General features: G+C 37.2%; 1 protein-coding gene across 1 annotated transcript in view; it reads left to right on the top strand.

Annotated features, from left to right (window-relative positions):
- Nucleotides 1-21,763, top strand: part of LOC126334821 (arylsulfatase G-like) — a 262,638-nt gene that overhangs the window by 224,551 nt on the left and 16,324 nt on the right. The window contains exons 8-9 of the mRNA XM_049997467.1: nucleotides 13,679-13,828; nucleotides 17,721-17,811. Of these exons, the coding sequence (XP_049853424.1) occupies nucleotides 13,679-13,828; nucleotides 17,721-17,811 (241 nt within the window). The remainder of the gene's footprint in view (nucleotides 1-13,678; nucleotides 13,829-17,720; nucleotides 17,812-21,763) is intronic.

Genomic DNA, 21,763 nt, shown 5'->3' with positions numbered 1-21,763 from the left:
CTCGAACTATCCAGTCTCATCTGCAGTAAGTGATCAATCAACCAAATGTTCCATGCACATACTTTGCAAGCACTATTGGCTAGCCTAGGTCATCTGGAGTTTCACTGTTTGTGCAGTGCTGAGCAACATCACATTTCTAAAGACTCGACAGCACTGAAGACAGAGATAATTTTTATTTTATTTTAGGTGGAAATATTTTTCTAAATTTTTGATTTATGTGTTAGCATGAGAGAGATTTCCTCCATGCTGCAACAGTTTATGAACAATGTAAACAGTGAAATAGAGTCATATTCTTTCACGCAGGAAATTGGAGAACTAGTATTCTGCTGAGGCTTAGCCTATGGCATTAATTGAAAGACAAGTGTCATATATTCCAAACAACACCCTTCAGTGTCATATTTAAGCAGAAAATTTTTGTTTAAGTTCAATCCAATAAAATGACTTAAGATTCTGAAATATTATTGTTCTCTTATAACAATGACAATGTTAATCATGAAATTACCTAAAACATTTATTTTAAGTGTTTATGTGAAGATACCCTTCAGTGAAGTAGAAGGAGTTGCTTGACAAAAGTTTTTTTTTTTTTTTTTTTTGTTTTTTTTTGTTTTTTTTAATTCAGTCTCCATCACTAGTATTACTAAACATTTAATATTAATTCCCTGAAGTCTTTATAGAGACTGCTTCCCTAGAGCTAATGCCAGCTACACTTCTTATAACATGTCCAAACGATGTATGAGAATGCAGCCAAGTGATGTCTTTGACACCTGGAAATATTTTAACAGCTGTGTATAATGTCATTTTCAAAGCACAAATGCAATGAGAGAATGCTGTGCAAGGAAATAAAAACCTCTGTATGTGGGGCTATGCTGACCAAGAACCATAGTACAGCATATACAAACACACACACACACACACACACACACACACACACACACACACACACACACACAAAACTAGTGCCACCACATAACCAAAGATGAGCAGTGTTAATATTATTTATTACCATCGGGTAAGCAAGTATTATTGAAACTGTCCATCTATTGTTTATCGAGATCGAGGGACAGAGCAGAATTCAACCAAAATTTAAGTGGAAACCTTTATCTTTGTTTATAAGGTCATTTCCTAAGTTCATATCAATTGCTTCCTTAATAACACAATCCCAATAGCTGGAACTGCAAGCCAAAATCTAAGAATTCTGATGAAAGGTAACTCTTAGATGGGCTCTCTCAGCTGATATACTTTCAGGACCTCATATGACATGGGCCCTATGCATCAAGGCACAAAGTATGCCTTGTGCTGTCCCATGTCCAGCCAAGCTGATTTAGGTTTTCCATGATTTCCCTAAATCACTCCAGGCAAATACTGGGATGGTTCGTTTGAAAGGGCATGGCCAACTTCCTTCCCCATCCTTCACTAATCCGATGAGACCGATGACCTCGCTGTTTGATCTCCTCCCCTAACAACCCAACCCAACTATGCCTTATGCTGACCCAGATGTTGACAACTATCAGAATCTCTGTATCCTTTTTCACAAACCAAGGTCAAGGTCATCCTTTACAGACACTAATGGGGCCCTAATCTCAAATGGTGGCCAAAAATCACACTTCATACCATATTTCCACACGATACAACCAATGCTGTTGGAAATTCTATATATGTAAGGCAAAAAAGTTGTAGACTTAGGTACTATCTCATTGCTTTTAGTCCTCATCAAATTTACAGTTAGTCAGTAGCAAAATGCGCATCTGATTTGTAGTTCACTATAACAATTCTGGCAAGAGATGACTTCAAGGTGGCCTATCTCAGCTGACAAACTTCTCAAGTCTGAGATGTGTGCCCTATGAGCCAGTTTATGGACCACTGCTTCATGCTGAGCTGGATGGTGGTTGCTGTGAGCCTCAAGAGACGAGTCGTTGTGTGTTAGCTTCATACAAACAGCATGTCCCAGTATATCATCAACATTTCTCCTACTCAGCACATCAAAGAAGGGAAGGCAACCACTCTTTTCCCCCTTCATCATGATGAAAATATTCAGGTAGATGGATTTCAGATTTTTTAAAATGCTGTTTAAATTTTTACTTTCGTGAGGTTAAGCAACAAATAATCCTGCATGCTCAACACAACTATAGCATTACCCTTGTCTGCAGGTAAATTAACTGTATCAGGATTCACCCTGAGTGAATGCAAAGTGTCCCTCTCATCTGCTGTGACATTACTCTTGGGTGAGTCTCCCATAGTCAACAAACAAGCTGCATTCTGAACATCCTTGACAGCACCAGGTGGTAGTTTAAGAGCAGATTGATTGACAGAATTTATAAAATCAGATGTGTGGGCATTGGTGTAAAGTGTAAACTTTTCCCTTACAGATAAAATGGCGTTATCCAAAACAGTGTTTTGAACATTTTATATTGGGAGAAACTCGAGTTTTCAGTAATTCAGTATTCTGAAAATACCCCCGTAAGTTTAGTTTCTCACCAAAAAAATGTTTCTGTATCTCATTAGTGATCATAAATATGTAGAATAAACTGGTTTTTCATTTTTAAATCACCTGTATCTGTAATTATGCATAGTGGACAGGTAACTGTGCTAAGACACTTCTCTAATTCTAGGGTGTGGGTTTTCCAATTACGATTGTGATCTTCCTGTAATTCCAAAAACTTTTCACCTTCTACTACTTGTATTTCATTATTCAGGTGGACTATTTAAATAGCTTATGGAATTTTATGGGAAGTACTAAATTGTATGTATTGAGTCTTGTTAAACTTTAGTGGTAATTTGTGTACACTGTTGATTTTTTAAAAAGTTTCATTAGCCGCCTTTTCCATAAGAGGATGAGTACTACTTTTTATTACTATTCTTGGATCATCTACAAAAATGAAACTAATACATCTTTTGACAATACAAGGGAAATATCTTTTATGTATAAGAAAAACTACAGAGAACCTAAAACAGAACTATGTCCCATTGTTTGAGATTTTGACTGCCTTCTGATATGCAACTGACATGGAATTTACACACTCAGCCTTCTGTTACGCACAAAATATAGATAAGATAAACATATTTTGCCAACTATTAAACAATATTTTTACTTTCGTGTGTGGTTATCATGATTCCCATAGTCAAAATCCTCAGTCAGGCCACAAAATATTCCCACTCCTAATAGCTTCTGCTGTATTGATTCTAGTACACTAGTCCTCCCATGAACCACAGCCCTTGCTGGTGGTGAGGAGTCTTGCGTGCCTCAGCGATATAGATAGCTGCACCATAGGTGCAACCACAATGGAGGGGCATCTGTTGCAAGGCCAGACAGACATGTGGTTCCTGAAGAGGGGCTGCAGCCTTTTCGGTAGTTGCAGGGGCAACAGTCTGGATGATTGACTGAACTGGCCTTGTAACATCAATCAAAACAGGGCACTGTGCTGGTACTGTGAACAAGCAAATGGAAACTAGAGCCATAATTTTTCCTGAGGGTATGCTGCTTTACTGCATGGTTAAATGATCATGGCATCCTCTTGGGTAAAATATTCTGGAGGTAAAATAGTCCCCCATTCAGGTCTCTGGGCAGGGGATACTCAGGAGCACATTGTTATCAGGAGAAACAAAACTGATGTTTTACAGAACAGAGTGTGGAATGTCAGATCCCTTACTTAGGAAGGCAGGTTAGAAAATTTAAATAGGGAAATAGAGAGGTTAAAGTTAGATATAGTGGGAATTTGTGAAGTTTGGCGGCAGCAGAAACAGGACTTCTGGTCAGGTGAATGCATAGTGAATGCATTACTGTAGCCAAGATAGACACAAAGCCCACACCTACCACAGTAGTACAAGTTTATGTGCCAACTAGTTCCACAGATGATGAAAAGATTGAAGAAATGTATGATGTGATAAAAGAAATTATTCAGGTACTTAATGGAAACAAAAATTTAATAGTGATTGGGGACTGGAATTTGACAGTAGGAAAAGGAAGAGAAAGAAAAGTAGTAGGTGAATATGGATGGACTGGGGGTAATGAATGAAAGAGGAAGCCACCTATAGAATTCTGCACAGAGCATAACTTAATCTTAGCTAACACTTGGTTTAAGAATCATTTAAGAAGGTTGTGTATGTGGAAGAGGCCAGGGGACACTGGAACGTGTCAGATAGATTACATATTGATAAGACAGAGATTTAGGAACCAGGTTATAAATTGTAAGACATTTCTAGGGGCAGATGGGGACTCTGACCACAATTTGAGCCGCAGATTAAAGCTTGAGAAACTGAAAAAAGATAGGATTTTAAGAAGATGGAATCTGAATAAACTGAAACAACAAGTGGTTGTAGAGAGATTCACAGAGAGCATTAAGGAATGAATGGCAAGAAAAGGGGAAAGAAATACAGTAGAAAAGAATGGGTAGCTTCGAGAGACAAAATTATGAAGGCAACAGAGGATCAAGTAGATAAAAAGATGAGGGCTAACAGAAATCATTTGGTGACACAAGAGATATTGAATTTAATTGATGAAAGCAATAAATATAAAAATGCAGTAAATGAAGCAGGCAAAAAGGAATACAAATGTCTCAAAAATGAGATCAACAGGAATTGCAAAATGACTAAGCAGAAATGGCCAGAGAACAAATGCCGGAATGTAGAAGCATATATCACTAGGGGCGAGATAGATACTGCCTACATGAAAATTAAAGAGACATTTGGAGAAAAGGGAACCCCCTGTATGAATATCAAGAGTTCGGAGGGAAAACCAGTTCTAAGCGAAGGAGGGAAAGCAGAAAGGTGGAAGAAGTATATAGAGGGTCTATACAATGGCGATGTAGTTGAGAGCCATGGTATTGAACTGTAAGAGGACATAGATAATACTGTGTGAAGAATTTGACAGAGCACTAAAAGACGTAAGTGGAAACAAGTTCCCGGGAGTAGACAGCATTCCATTAGAGCTACTGTTGCCTTGAGAGAGCCAGCCTTGACAAAACTCTAACATCTGGTGAGCAAGATGTATGAGATGGACGAAATACCCTCAGACTTCAAGAAGAATATAATAATTCCAATCCCAAAGAAAGCAGGTATTGACAGGTGTAAAAATTTGCCAAACTATCAGTTTAATAAGTCATGGTTGCAAAATACTAACATGAATTTTTTACTGACAAATGGAAAAACTGGTAGAAACTGACCTCAGGGACGATCACTTTGGATTCTATAGAAACTTTGGAACACACGAGGCTATACTGACCTTACGACTTATCTTAGAAGATAGTTTAGGGAAAGGAAAACCTATGTTTCCAGCATTTGCAGACTTAGGGAAACATTTGACAATGTTGACTGTAATACTCTCTTTCAAATTCTGAAGGTGGCAGGGGTTAAATAAAGGGATCAAAAGCCTATTTAAAATTTGTATAAAAACCAGTTGGCAGTTATAAGAGTTGAGGGGCACGGAAGGGAAGCAGTGGTTGAGAAGGGAGATAGGATTGTAGCCTATCCCCAATGTTATTCAATCTGTATACTGAGGAAGCAGTAAAGGAAACAAAAGAAAAATTTGGAGTAGGCATTAAAATCCATGGAGAAGAAATAAAAACTTTGAGGTTCGCCAATGACATTGTAATTCTGTCAAAGACAGCAAAGGAACTGAAAGAGCAGCTGAATGGAATGGACAATGTCGTGAATGGAGGATGTAAGATAAACATCAACAAAAGCAAAATTAGAATAATGGAATGTAGTCAAATTAAATCAGGTGATACAGAGGGAATAAGAAAATGAGATACTTAAAGTAGTAGACGAGTTTTGCTATTTGTGGAGAAAAATAGCTGATGATGATCGAAGTAGAGAGGATATAAAATGTAGACTAGCTGTGGCAAGGAAAGCATTTCTGAAGAACAGAACTTTGCTAACATTGAATATAGATTTAAGTGTCAGGAAGTCTTTTCTAAAAGTATTTGTATGATGTGTAGCCATGCATGAAAGTGAAATATGGATGATAAATCATTTAGATGAGGAGAGAATAGAAGCTTTTGAACTGGGTAACTACAGAAGAATGCTGAAGATTAGATGAGTAGATCACATAACTAATGAGGAGGTACTGAACAAAACTGGGGAGAAGAGGAATGTGTGGCACAACTTGATAAGTTGTGAATGCAGGAATTTGTGATATTGAATGTCACTGTATTTTATTTTCGAAGACAGATCAGATAAGGGCTATTTCCGATGTATAGTAAAATTATAAACAGGTAAAATGAATCAGAAAAATGTATTTCATGGTGGTCTGCAGAGTATGGATAGAGATGTAGATGAACATGTAGATTGTAAACATTTTTACACTTTTTTTGTATCAGTAGTAGATACTTTACGCACAGACATATACTTAGTGCTAAGCATACTGTTTCTATGAGACACATTTGAAAAAAATATTTGACAAAGTCATCTACATCTGACATTACCAAAAGAAAATTTCAAAGTTATCAACTTATTTAAAAATAAATGTTCAAGTTATCATGAACACAGTAGAATAATAATCAAATGTTTAACTGAACTTTGTAATATAAATTGTTGCCTATGTACTCTATATGATGAATCTATTCATGGTGGTGTAGTACTAAATGGTTAAAGCAGTCATCCCTGTTACATGTTGCATACCCAACAGCTTCCAGAGGCAACAAAATTTTTTTTCCGTATTTCATATAATTTTTGACCAAATTAAAAAATTTTAAATGTTGTCCTAATCTCCTCCTTAAGATGTATAATCATACATTACAGATTTAACACAATAAGACAGGTTTTAATGTTAGAAAATGTGTATATAGGTCCTGAGGCAGCATCAATAGAACAAAACAATTTACATAAGGTATCTGTATGTTGCAACAATTGCCAGTAATCTCTAAATAATAAAAAGTGTGAAGTCATCCATATGAGTACTAAAAGGAAACAGTTAAATCTTGGTTACTGAATAAATCACACAAATCTAAACGCTGTCAATTCAACAAAGTACCTAGGGATAACAATTGGAATGATCACATAGATAATGTTGTAGGGAAGGTGAATCAAAGACTGTGTTTTATCATCAGATAACATAGAAGATGCAATAAATCAATTAAAGTGACTGTCTGCTACATTATATTTGTCCACCCTTTGCTACAGTACTGCCGTGTGGTACAGGATTCATACCAGAAAGAACTTAAGGAGGACATCGCAAAAGCTCAGAGAAGGACAGCTTATTTTGTTTTATCACAAAAAAATTCAAATGCAAAAATATTGTGTTGCTACTTACCTACACAGAGAGAGATGATCATTGTAAATCAGATTTATTACTAGAGAAACCAAATCTCGGACAGAAAGACTTAAGTGTTTGTTTTTCCTGCACACTGTTCAAGAGTGGAATGGTACAGAAACAGTAGAGAAATTTGTAATTAATCAGATTTCCAAGCTGTTTTATACAAGGGAGTGCAATTCTCCACAGAATCATGGATGGAGGGTTACTCATATCCTGGTGTTGTTGTGGCCTTCAGTCCAGAGACTGGTTTGATGCAGCTCTCCAAGCTACTCTATCCTGTGCAGACCTATTCATCTCCAAATAACTACTGCAATGCACATCCTTCTAAATTTGCTTAGTGTATTCATCTCTTAGTCCCCCTCTCAATTTTTACCCTTCACGCTTCCCTCAAATACTAAATTGGTGATCCTTAATACCTCAGAATGTGTCCTACCAACCGATCCCTTCATGTGCGGATGGATATGTGTGTGTATGCGAGTGTACACCTGTCCTTTTTTCCCCCTAAGGTAAGTCTTTCTGCTCCCGGGATTGGAATGACTCCTTACCCTCTCCCTTAAAACCCACATCCTTTCGTCTTTCCCTCTCCTGCCCTCTTTCCTGAAGAAGCAACCGTCGGTTGCGAAAGCTAGAAATTCTGTGTGTGTGTTTGTGTGTTATATTTATTGTGCCTGTCTACTGGCGCTTTCCCGCTTGGTAAGTCTTGGAATCTTTGTTTTTAATATATTTTTCCCATGTGGAAGTTTCTTTCTATTTTATTTGTCATAAAAGATGATGATATTGAACACGTTTAAACATTTAAATGTTCTGTTTACACTGAGGTGACAAAAGTCATGGGACAGTAGTATGCATGTATACAGATGGTGGTAGCATTGTGTACACAAGGTGTAGAAGGGCAGTGCATTGGTGGAGATGACATTTGTACAGATGATTCATGTGAAAAGGATTCGGATGTGATTATGGCTGCATGATGAGAATTAACAGACTCTGGATGCTGAATGGTAGTTGGAGCTAGACGCATGGGATTTTCCATTTCAAAAATCATTATGGACTTCAATAACCCAAGATTCACAGTATCAAAACTGTCTTGAGAATATCAAATTTCAGTCATTACCCCTCACTGTGGACAACACAGTGGCCTACGGTCTTCACAGAGAACAGTGGTGTTTGTGTACAGTTGTCAGTACCAACAGACCAGCAACACCGCATGAAATAAGTGCAGAAATCAATGGGGGATGTACAAGAAACATATCTACTAGAGCAGTGCAGCAAAGTTTGGCATTAATTAGGTATGGTAGCAGACAAGCTATGCAAGTGCCTTTGCTAACAGCATGACATCACCTGCAGTGCCTCTCCTGGGCTTGTGACCATACCAGTTGGACCTTAGAGGACTGGTAAACTGTGGCCTGGTGAGACAAGTCCCAATTTCAGTTGGTAAGGGCTGATGGTAGAGTTAAAGTGTGGAACAGACCCCATGAAGCCATGGATCCAAGTATTCAACAAGGCACTGTGCAAGCTGGTGGTGGCTCCGTAATTGTGTGGGCTGTGTTTACATGGAATGCACTGGGTGCTCTGATCCAACTGAACTAATCATTGACTGGACACCATGTGCAGCTATTCATGAACTTCATGTTCCCAAACAACAATGGAATTTTTTTGGTTGACAATGTGCCATGTTATCAGGCCACAATTGTGTCAAGAGTATTCTGAACAGTTTAAGCAAATGATTCGGCCACCCACTGAATATTTATAGGGCATAATTGAGAGGTCATTTTGTGCACAAAATTCTGCACTGGCAACACTTTCATGATTATTGATGGCTACAGAGGCAACATGACTTTGTGTTTCTGTAGGGGACTTGTTGAGTCCAGGCAAAAGGAAGTCTGACTTGATGTTGAGAAGTAAACCGATGACTTTTGTCACCTTGATTTCTATTGCTTTAACACAGTTTCTTTCCTATGGAAACAAATAATATCCATTATTTACGAACACATAAAAATAAGTATTATTACAAATGCAAAAGTATTATCTAAAATATATAATGTGCCACTAACTAAAGGCATTTTTTCAGAGAGGCTGAAACATGCCATGGTTTAACCCCTCTCCAGGAAAGGTGATAAAAGAGATATCAATAACTAATGAGTTGTTTCACTGCTTTCCAAAATTTCTGAGAATCTGTTGTATTCTAGAATAGTTTTTCACCTTAGCAAGAGTAACATCCTCAACAAATTGCAGTTTGAGTTTCAGAAGGGTTGCTCTACTGAGAATGCCATTTACACATTCACTCGCCAGATTTTACAAGCATTCAATAATAAAATAGTGCTGGTTGGTATTTTCTGTGACTCATCTAAGGCATTTGACTATGGGAATCACGGTATTATCCTAGATAAATTGAAGTTTTATGAGACTGATAGTACAGCCAAACAGTGGATAATGTCATATCTAATAAAAGAGAATGCAGAAAGTTGTACTTAGTAATTCAACCAGTAGAGTCCATGCATATTGTTATGAATGAAGATAAATCACATGTGGGGTTCCACAAGGCTCAATATTAGGTCCAATATAGTGTCTCATATATGTAAACGATCTTCCAACTACTATGTATCTAGCAAAATTACTTCTTTTTGCAGATGAAATTGGTATTGTGATCAATCCAAGCATACATACAGAAACAGAAAAATGGCAAACAAAGTTCTTAAGGATACAGGGTACTTTTCCGACTCAATATTAATGTAAAAATGAACACCCATTTCTTTCAGGCTCTGTTTATAATGTATATGTTTTACAGATTTTTTATTGATATCAGGTAATGCAGCACACATTCTAAACAAATTAGAAGTATTTTGAATATTTTCAAACCTGCTTATGGTTATTAAAAAATTACGAAGAAATTGATGCATTTTTTTCCGGAATGCTTCCTCAAATTGAGGTACCATTTAATCCAATGTCATACATTTGAAGGAGGCCAAATTTTTACCAGATATGCATGACAAGATGGCTGAGGTACTAGACCTATTTAATTCCATCTATTATGTACATTGCAAGGATAAAAAATATCACATCTTACATTTTAATTTTTAAACTTTTTTCCCAACAAAAGTGTTTTTTTAATATATGTATAATTTAGTTGATTCTGTAATAAAGCTTATGTGTACAACATCAGTATGGACTATTGCAAGTTACAGAAAAAATTAGAGCAATGCTTTATAAACTTTAGAAAATGTTTGTACCTGAATTCTGAAAAATACAACTTGTGGGGAATTGTGAATGAAGATGAGTCCAATTAAATTGTACCCCAGAACATTCCTGAAGCACAGCCTTCATCCTGCAGTATTTCTTCATCTTCAAACTTCCTCTTGGCATTCCTTTTAGCACTTCTTCCGTCTTTGGAAACTTGAAGAGCGAATCTTTCAGCTTTATGCTCCAGTTGTCTGTCACATGCAAGCTATTTATCTTCCATATTAGAGCCACATTTTATGCCTAAATTTCTCAGGGCTTCTTACATTTCTATTACTCCTTCATCGAAACATATCACTGCATCTAGTACACCAACTTTTAATGTATTTAGTCCTACGGGAACATTCTTGGGTAATCTTGCCCATATGCAATGGTTGAAACTTTCATTTGTATTCTGAAGACATTTACTAAGCAAAACAAGGTCACTCAGGTCTCTAAGAATTGGTTTTATTTCATTCATAACAGGCTCAGGAAGAGAATGCTTATTGTGGTATATTTGACCACTTTCTTTTGATTTTTGGTAACCACACCATAAATCTGCTCCTTTAGTGCAAAGTCTGTGAACAGTGTGGTCATCTGTAGACAACTTATGAAAGTAGGTGGCCCACACAGCTTTTCTAATTGCTGTAACATCATTCAGAGATGCAGTTCATCTAATGGCCAGTCCATAATAATTCTGAAGCTCTGTTTCAGTTTCTGTCAATCTGCCTTGGCCAGACAGAGATTTTCCACCAGATAGCAACTTTCCTTTCATTTCTCTTTGTAGCTTCCTCAGTCTAGCACCCATGCTCTTTTGCACATGTCCACAACACTCCAGTTTTGTTACCAAAGTATCACCATAAACACTGAACTCATTAATTTTATTGAAAGCTTTAGAGTTCTGTTCACCTAGGTACTTTGTATATCTGATGTTATAAATGGACACTGACCTCTGAAATATTTTTAGAGCTCCATCACACTCCATACCTCCACTGTAGCCATCATAATTCTTATAACACTGATCTTCAATATGTTCTTCAGTGTTACCATGGCAGGTGTGGTTGTACTTATATAAGCACTCACCATCAACAACTTTTCCATTCTCCAGGGAAGTAGGACTTACACCATTCAAGGAATGATGTTCTTGACATTGCCATGTACCATCAAGTGCAACAGCATTGTCCCTGGTTCCACTAATATTTACAGTTTCTTCTACTGCATGTTTCATAGATGCTTTAGACACAACTGTCAAGGTACCTAAAAGTATTTTTATGTACTTGCTGAACCTACTGGGAGGAGGAGGAAGGTCCATCAAACCACAAAACATTTGAGCAGCCTTTTTTCCATTACCCACTGCACACATTTCATACACTAACTTCAAATTCTCATCACATGAATTATGAACAGTGTTCAAAGTCATTTTCCAGGTAGATTTATTGTAGGATCTACACAGAACAACTAATTTTGACGCTAAACCCTTCCTGCTGCTATCTTGTTCAGTTATTTCCAGACAGCCTACACCACCACATTGTTTACATTTTGCCACTTCCTTTATCAAAGAAGATAAGATGCTCACATCATCAACAACAGCTTCACTAGAAACAGCATCATTGTTAACACAAAAATTTGAATCATCAGGAGGCATGCCATGTGGGAGTTTCTTCCCTGAAAAACTGATACATAGGCTACTTTCAACAGTGTGGCTTGCTTTGTTTGTGAACTGGTAACCACAGAATTTCCTTTTCTTGAATAGTTTGTATTTATTGCACACTAAAGGATATGTACTTCTGCAAATATGTGTAGTACTTGGGCAACAAACATTCAGTAACACATGAACAAACTGCTTCAGTGAAACGAAAGGAAATGCTAGCAAAGATAATCGTTTACAGACACTAGAAACCTGCACTGTCACCAACATATACAATGTATCATACATATAATCACTGGAAACAGAAAGTTCACAGTTCTTTTCGAAATAATACTGGTTTCTGTAACAGAAATAAAGGGGGCTTTACATTTTGTATATATAGGTCATTTTTCATTTGAAACCCAATAACGTATTTATCAATGTAATCAGGAAAGACTATAGAATTTAATAAAGCCATAAAAATATCCATTGTTTTTACCATTTATAAGTACCCCATATCCTTAAAAGCATTATTGAATGGTTTTTGCAAATGGCCTCACCTCAACTTTAAAAAGACGAAATATATTCAGTTCTGCATATATATGGGTACTACACAGCTAATAAGTGTAACATATGGTGAGGAAATAATAAACAGGGTGGAGACTTCAAAATTTTTAGATGCCCATATTGATGAGAATTTAAATTGGAAAAAGCACATTTTGGTTCTCCTATAACAACTAAATGAAGCCACATTTGCACCTAGAATAGTTGCAAATCTTGAAGAGAGACAAATCAGGAAGTTGACATATTTTGCATAAGGTCATTAACTAATACCATGTGGAATATGTTCTGGAGTAAATCATCTTTAAAAAAGAAAGTCTTCATTGATCAAAAATATGCTACAAGAATAAAATGTGGAGCTCACCCATCTAGTAGAGATCTGCTTAAAGAGATGGGCATTCTGACTACTGCTTCACAGTATATTTATGCCCTCATGAAATTTGTTATAAATAATCCACTACCAATCAAAAGGAAGAATGATGTACATAATTACAGTACCACAAGGAAAAATGACATTCATTACTCTGCATTTAAGGTTGTCTTTAGCACAAAAAGAGATGCACAATGCTGCAACAAAATTTTTGGTTACTTGCCCAGTGATGTAAAATGTCTGACAGACACAGAGTAAAATTTTTTAAAACAAACTCAGAAAGTTTCTCCTTGCCAACTCCTTCTATTATTGTAATGTATAAAGGATGATGGGTAGAAATTACTAACTCACATCTTTATATCTTTTTTTGTAATATATGTATTAAAAAGAAGAAAAAGGAACTTAGAAATGTCCAAAATTAACCACATGTACAAATTAATTTGTGGAGGGAATGTAAAATGAGTCGTCCCACATCATTACAATCTAGTGTGCAAAGTGATCCATGGAACATATAACTAGCTATCTAACTTGCAATACGTAGACATCTTTAACTTTTATTTCATATTTAAGTATAATAATGAAATGACAGGTAATCATGAAATATTAATTCTAACTTCAGTGAAACATGTAAAATGACATAAAATTGTTTCAATTTCAGCCAGGTAGTGTATCTGACGCATTAGTGTCTTCACTTGACATTATGCCAACTATTGCTGCAATACTCAATATTTCTCTGCCATCAGATCGATTCTATGATGGTATGAATATTCAAGACATTCTGAAAGGACAGTCCAGTGTGGGGCATGAGGTAAACTTCATTTTCTGTTGTCGCTACTATAATATGGTAAATTTAAAAGTGTATGAAGTGCAGGTACTGTAATTTACTTTTCAAATGATGGAAAATCCAGTGAGTTGCGTTTACCTGAATGCTTACTCATTAACACTATGTTTGTTGCACCTATTTGTGCTTCAATATCTCCGATATTTGATGAGTACCATGTTATTCTTTTCATAATATACTTTTCCATTTTCAGATGTACTATATTGTTAATTTTTTCCCTCATCTGAAAAGTATGTATAGTTATCAATTTAGTCTATTGGAAGTTGTAGAACAAAAATAACATTTGTACTTAACTTTCATGTAGAAATAACAGGACTAGGGTTCTTCAATATAAAGTGATGGTTTGACAATATTTAAATGTATCTTCCAATTTATTTCATCTGAATGCCGCAGATAAATTACACGTTTGTAGAATCATTGGTTCCATTTTTCTGGTACTTTCAAATCTAAATTTCTAAACCAAGCACATGAGTCATTGTACTGAATGCCCATGCATTACTAGACTAATAATTTTTCAGTTTTCTTGTATCTTGAAAGACACACATAACCATATGAAGACCTTTTTTGTAATAAAGTGACTGTCCTGTCATTTATGATTATTGACAGATACCCTTTGATTTATTTACTAATATGAAATATAAATATTTATTCTAAGCATGCATAATTCCTTAAAAAACAGTAAAGTAAAACTGTAATGTTTTGTATGATATGAAAGGAAAAAAAACTTTGTTAAGCCATATTTGACATCTGCTAATACTGCTAAAAAAAAAAAAAAAAAAAAAAAAAAACAAGTTTTATGAAAGCAAACTTGGTGAAGATGATATGTATCTGTAAATGTGAGTCAGAACTTATTATAATATGGTTCATCAGCTTTACAGGCTATTGACCTAATTTTCTGCAAATACACTTCATTTTTAACTGAAAAAATCTTAAATATGGATAAGAGTCATCGTACCTGTCACAGATAGATACTTGAACAGAGCCCCAGCTTTCATGATTTCTCTGTGTGTTTGATAACTGTACCAAAGCAAAAGATAGAAATTAATTGATCATAGTTAAGTGCCCATGAATCTCATTACCCAATCCACTGATTTATCAGCTTGAAGGCATTCTGCCAATCATAAAAGATGAACAAATGCTGCTACACTATCATGACAGTAGCAACTTTGAAAAAATTAAGAACTGTTGGTTTATTTTGTGAGCAGATATTTAGAGGTACTGCAGAACTCTGTTTCCAAACAGCTTCATTAGTTAGATATGACATACACTTCATTAGACAGTCAATAGTATTGTGATATACTGGAGACAGTGAAGTAGGTAGCTCATCATTCTTGATAAGGAGGCTGCATATAGAATTCTTTCTAAATGTATCTGCAATCTGCTTAATCCAGACATGCTGAGTAAGATTGATAATTGTTAGATATGGCTTAATATTGGTTTTAACCTCTGATTGACAACAGTTATTATTGTCTTTCAAAAATGTGGGCCTTTCTGAAGTGTGTCCTGTAAGGGAATGATAGTATCTGTATCCGTTGCATTGATTAAGCTGTAAGCATTCCCAGAAATGTAGCTAAAAGCAGATTTTATCATAGGTGTACTGTAAATAGTACTGTGTTCCATTATATTACCATTAAGTGGCCTAATCACAAACATTGAATACTGTTTTTAAAACTCCAAGTTAACATATGATTTTCAATTACAAGTGTTCAATACACAGTGTCCTGATATAAATAGGGCCTATGGAGTGTCCTCAGTATTGTCTTGCTGATTACAAAAGTCACCCCTAGCCAGATACCTAAAGCTCATCGAATCCACAGGGATATAAGATTATTTGGAAGTTCACCACTCCCACTGTGCCACACCACCAATGTACTGCCTCCACAATTAGGAAACACCCAGTCCTTAAATAGACAAAGACAAGAAACAAATAACATTAATTAATTTCTGATTTCTAACATCTTAAGCATAAACTATGGTTGTCACAGTAGTAGAAGATAAAGATAATCACATTTTGGGTTCCATGCCGCAGTCATTAAAATCATAACCCTTGTCTGTCTGCCTCTCTGTCTATCTGTCCAACTGTTAAGAAATCTTTTTCCTCAGGAATAGGTAGATGTATCAAGTAGAAATTTATGTCACATACTAAGGTCTATGGTCCTGTGGCAGTATAAAAAATTTAAGATTTTAAGTCAGGGCAATCAAAAGATATGGCCATTTATGCCTCATATTTTGATACTCACAAACTTACTCATCAAAACCTGTAAAGTTCAAATGGCTCTGAGCACTATGCGACTTAACTTCTGAGGTCATCAGTGACCTATAACTTAGAACTAATTAAACCTAACTAACCTAAGGACATCACCCACATCAATGCCCGAGGCAGGATTCAAACCTGCGACAGTAGCGGTCGCTTGGTTCCAGACTGTAGCACCTAGAACCGCATGGCCACTCCGGCCAGCCACCTGTAAAGTACTTCCCATGATGCAGAATCATGAAATTTTGCAAGAAGCAAGATTTACCAGTACAAGAAAAGAAAAAAAATTGAAACTTTTTAATTTGTTGTTATACCACACAAAGAAAATATATCATTTTTTGTCATTTTTTATCCAACTGTCTCTCTGTTCATCTGTTAAGACCACTTTTCTGAGAAATTACTATATCAAATGCAAAATTATACAAAAATTAAAATATTCTCTAAAGTCTTGGAATTTCTGGGGCTGATTTTCAGCAATATCGATATTGATAATAGGCAAATGCTGTCAAGATTCTCGATTCCCAGGATGGCTGAACTATCTATATACATAATTAAGTTTTTACACATACATATACACACATGGTCTGCAAGCCACTGTACAGTGCATGGCGGAGGATACCACATACCACTACCAACTATTTCGTTTCCTGTTCCACTCACAAGTAAAGTGAGGGAAAAAATATTGTCTAAAAGCCGTCACAGAATCCCTAATTCCTTGCATCTTATCTTCATGGTCCTGATGCAAAATATATGTTGGTGGTAGTGGCATCATTGTGCAGTTGGCCTCAAATACTGGTTCTTTGAATTTCCACAACAATTCCTTATGAAAAGAGTGTTGTCTTCCTTCGAAGAATTTCCATTTGAGTTCACAAAGCACCTTTGTAATATTCACATTGTGCTCAAACATACCAGTAACAAATCTAGCAGAATGTCTCTGAATTGCTTAGATGTCTTCCTTTAATCCAACCTGGTGGGGATTCCAAACCTTCAAACAACACTCATGAATGGGTCACACAAGCACTCTATTTGCTGTCTCCATTATGGATCACCTAACTTTCACAAATTCTCCCACTAAAACCAAGTAGAACATTCATCCTCCCTACCATAAAACTGATGTACTCATTCCATTTCATATCACTTTACAGCATTATCCCTATGTATTCAATTGATTTGATTATGTCAAGCAGCACCGTACTAATTCGGCATTTGAACATTACAGGACTTTTTTTCATACTCATCCACATCCATTCATCACACTGTCTAGAAATTTTGTCTAAGTCATATTGTATACTCCTACAGTCACCCAATGATAACACATTCCTGTACAACACAGCACCATCAGCAAACAGCTGTAAATTGCTGCTTGTCCTGCCCATCAGACCATTTGTGTATACAGAAAATAAGAGTGGTCCTATCACATTTCCTGGGGCACTCCTAATGATACTCTAGTCTATTTATTATATATTATGGAATGTGTTCAAGAATTCTGTAGCAAATTGATGTTAAGTATATCAGTCTATAATTATGTGGGTTCATTCTTTTATCTGGTTTGTATTTTACTCTTACACTTTTTTACTCAAAACTTATCAGCTATTATTCTTCCAGGTGTTATTTCATCCCAACAGTGGTTTAGCAGGACCAGACGGTGAAATTGGAGCAGTACGAATTGGTGACTATAAGGTAGTCTACTATACTGGTAAGTTGTGCATTACCACCAAAGGGAATGCTCTAGAGTCAATCATTTTTTTAATTGTTTGAAGTTTCCAGTCAGTAACATATTGTCCCTTATTGGAAAAATGGAAATAATACTACTTTACTTTCCATGAAATTCTTATGAGTTGTATATTGTGTTGTGTAAAATGATGTTTGAATATTTCAGCTGCTATTGCACATAACATTCATTGAGGTGGGTAATACTGTTGGTAATGTAACTTTACCTATAATGTATTGTCTTCAGTCCCCCACATATAATTCCTTAAAAGGAGAGCAATTATAATTCATCATAAGATTAAATCTTAGGAGGGGAGATGGTTGAAGCTGATGTTCTTTTTGGATTGCAATTTGCATTGGAATGTTATTTACCCATATTGGAAAATCAGGAGGGAAATTCAATGGTGATATGGTGCTGTACCCACAGTAGTGAGTGTCCATTGGAACAGGTGAGTAAATTGTGCTTGCAGCCTTGCATAATAGCATGGACTTAGCGGTGCAGTCTGTCTACAGACAATGAATGCAATGGAAACCTGTGAACATCTTCAGACTTCATGTTGGTGGGCTACATGTCTGTCTCAGCCGTCTCTCATAAAGTCCTTTTGAAGTTAAGATGAGGCAACACAGATAAGAGAGTGTGTGCATCAGATGTGAATTAGATAACATAACAAATCTGTGGTTGCAGAATACCAAAATGGATGTGGAAAAATGTATACAGTTTGAGGAGGCAGATATAAGAGGTGATTGAGACAGTCAAACGGCCCACCATCCATGAACTGCAATTATGGTTGCAGACCTCCACTGTCGTGGCTGTCATCAGCAAATAGTGTACAGACAGACTGCATGCATGGGTCTGACCCATCACACTCAGCTGCAAACACTCTCCCAAAAGATATACAATGTACTAATCTGTTCAAATCGCCATTAGACAATTTGGATACAGCACCACATCACAAAAGCAGCACCCTCCAGACTTACCAATGGTAAATGAACAACATCTTTAAATACAATCAATAAAGAACATTAGCTACCCTCATCAACATTCCCACAATTCTTTCTTATGACAAATTTTACTCACACTCCTTTCAAGAAACTGAACAGGATTGAAAAAGACTGGTGTGCTGGGTGTGAACATCGATAAAACTGATGCTGCTGGGGGACACTTGTCCAGCAACAAGAGGTAGAGCAACATCTACAGCATATGGCTGTACAGGAGCTCGGCAGGACTCTGGGTCCCAGTTCCCTTCATACAGTAAGAGTCTAAAAAATGTGAGAGCCTCCTTAGTCAGGAAATCTTGTGCATCTGTGTCTTATACATTCGGACAAAGTGTTCTGCCTTGCCATTCGACTGCAAAAGCAAGGGCAGCACCATGACATGGGCATGCCATTGCATGTCTGAAAGTGCTTGGAATATTGTGACATGATCTGAGGACCATTGTCCAAAACCAGGATGGAAGCCAAGCATTCTATGGAGAATATCTTTGACAGGATTTGACAGTCGCATCTGCTGTTGCAGATGGACAGTGAATGACATAAGGAAAATGAGAAAAAGCATCAGTTGCCAATAACCAGAAAGTCTCTAAAAAGGACCAGCGAAATCAATGCAGATTCTTTCCCAATGCTTACCATCTGCATGCTGTGACAAGGTGTTCCAGCTCCCAGTGGATGCCCATGCAAAACATAAGGTGGCACACCAACAGTTTTGTGCAAAAGATCACCCAGTGACCCTAACGTAATAACTGGAGGTCCTCCAGCTGCAGAGCCACTCGAACCACAATACAGGAGTAAACCCTTCCATTGACAGGAAAATAATGCCATCCAAAAGGGAGAGGCAGTGTCACAATGCATAAAAATTCTGAAGTGGAGTCTATGCCAGGTCCAGCAGACAGTTAGGCCACCCATTTTTTACTATGTATATGACCTGCTGGAGCACCAGATTGGCCACTACAGCAGATGAACTGTGGGATCTGGTGATGTGTAAGCTTCTACAATATGCCTCACCTCCATATCCAGTTGCAAACAAAGGAGTACCTCCTGGTCAAAAAAGGGGTCAGGGCCCACGGGGAGTTGGGACAAAGCAACCGCATTTGCGTGTTGCAACAAAGGACAAAAATGGATGTCATAAATGTACCAGGACAAGAATATAGCCCAAAGCTGAAGAAAAGCAGTGGCTTTGTCTAATAAGGATGCCAATGGACTGAACAGTGAAACTAAGGGCTTACAGGCGGTAATTAAGTGAAGTATAGCACTATAAAAGCACACGTGAAATTCTTTTAAGGCATAGACAATCTACATCTACATCTACATACATACTCCACAATTCACCTTACGGTGCATGGCAGAGGGTACCTTCTACCACTCCCAAACAGAATGAGGGAAAAATGACTGCCTATATGCCTCTCCACAAGCCCTAATCTCTCTATCTTATCTATGTGGTCTTTCCCCGAAATGTAAGTTGGTGGCAGTAAAATTGTACTGCAGTCAGCTTCAAATGCTGGTTCTCTAAATTTCCTCAGTAATGATTTACGAAAAGAATGCCTCCTTTCCTCTAGATACTCCCACCTGAGTTCCTGAAGCATTTCAATAACACTCGCATGATGATCAAACCTAACAGTAACAAATCTAGCAGCCCGCCTCTGAATTGCTTCTATGTCCTCCCTCAATCCAACCTGATAGGGGTCCCAAATGCTTGAGCAGTACTCAAGAATAGGTCGTATTAGTGTTTTATAAGTGGTCTCCTTTACAGATGAACCACATCTTCCCAAAATTCTACCAATGAACCGAAGAGACTATCCACCTTCCCCACGACTGCCATTACGTGCTTGTCCCACATCATATCGCTCTGCAATGTTATGCCCAAATATTTAATCAACGTGACTGTGTCAAGCGTTACACTACTAATGGAGTATTCAAACATTACAGGATCCTTTTTCTTATTCATCTGCATTAGTTTACATTTATCTATATTTAGAGTTAGCTGCCATTCTTTTCACCAATCACAAATCCTGTCCAAGTCATTTTGTATCCTCCTACAGTCACTGAACGATGACACCTTCGCGTACACCACAGCATCATCAGCAGACAGCCGCACATTGCTATCCGCCATATCCAAAAGATCATTCATGTAGATAGAAAACAACAGTGGACCTACTACACTTCCCTGGGGCACTCCAGATGATACCCTCACCTCCGATGAACTCTCACCATCGGGGACAACATACTAGGTTCTATTACTCAAGAAGTCTTTGAGCCACTCACATACTTGGGAACGAAACCCATATGCTTGTACCTTAGTTAGGAGTCTGCAGTGGGGCACCGAGTTAAATGCTTTCTGGAAGTCAAGGAATATGGCATCTGCCTGATATCCTTCATTCATGGTTTGCAAGATATCATGTGAAAAAAGGGCGAGTTCCGTTTCGCAGGAGCGATACTTTCTAAAGCCGTGCTGATGCATGGCCAGTAACTTCTCTGTCTCAAGGACATTCATTATATTTGAACTGAGAATATGTCCGAGAATCCTGCAAGAAACTGATGCTAAGGATATTGGTCTGTAATTTTAAGGATGCGTCCTTCTACCCTTCTTATATACAGGCGTTACCTGTGCTTTTTTCCAGTCGCTCGGGACCTTACGTTGGGCAAGAGATTCACAATAAGTGCAAGCTAAGTAAGGAGCCAATGCAGCAGAGTGCTCTCTGTAAAACCGAATTGGAATCCCATCAGGACCTGGCGATTTATTTATTTTCAACCCATTCAGCTGCTGCACAACCCAAGGGATGTCTATCACTATGTACTCTATATGGGAATCTGTACGAGACTCAAATGGCAGTATGTTTGTGCAATCCTCCTACGTGAAAGATTTCTCAAATGCTAAATTTAAAATTTCAGCTTTCATTTTGCTGTCTTCTGTTGCCAGGCCATACTGATCAGTGAGTGACTGG

The sequence above is a fragment of the Schistocerca gregaria genome, chromosome 2 (genome assembly GCF_023897955.1).
Source record: "Schistocerca gregaria isolate iqSchGreg1 chromosome 2, iqSchGreg1.2, whole genome shotgun sequence".
In the NCBI taxonomy this organism is placed as follows: Eukaryota; Metazoa; Arthropoda; class Insecta; order Orthoptera; family Acrididae; genus Schistocerca; species Schistocerca gregaria.
The sequence above is the reverse complement of the archived record's forward strand: the minus strand, read 5'-3'. Positions and strand labels throughout refer to the sequence as shown.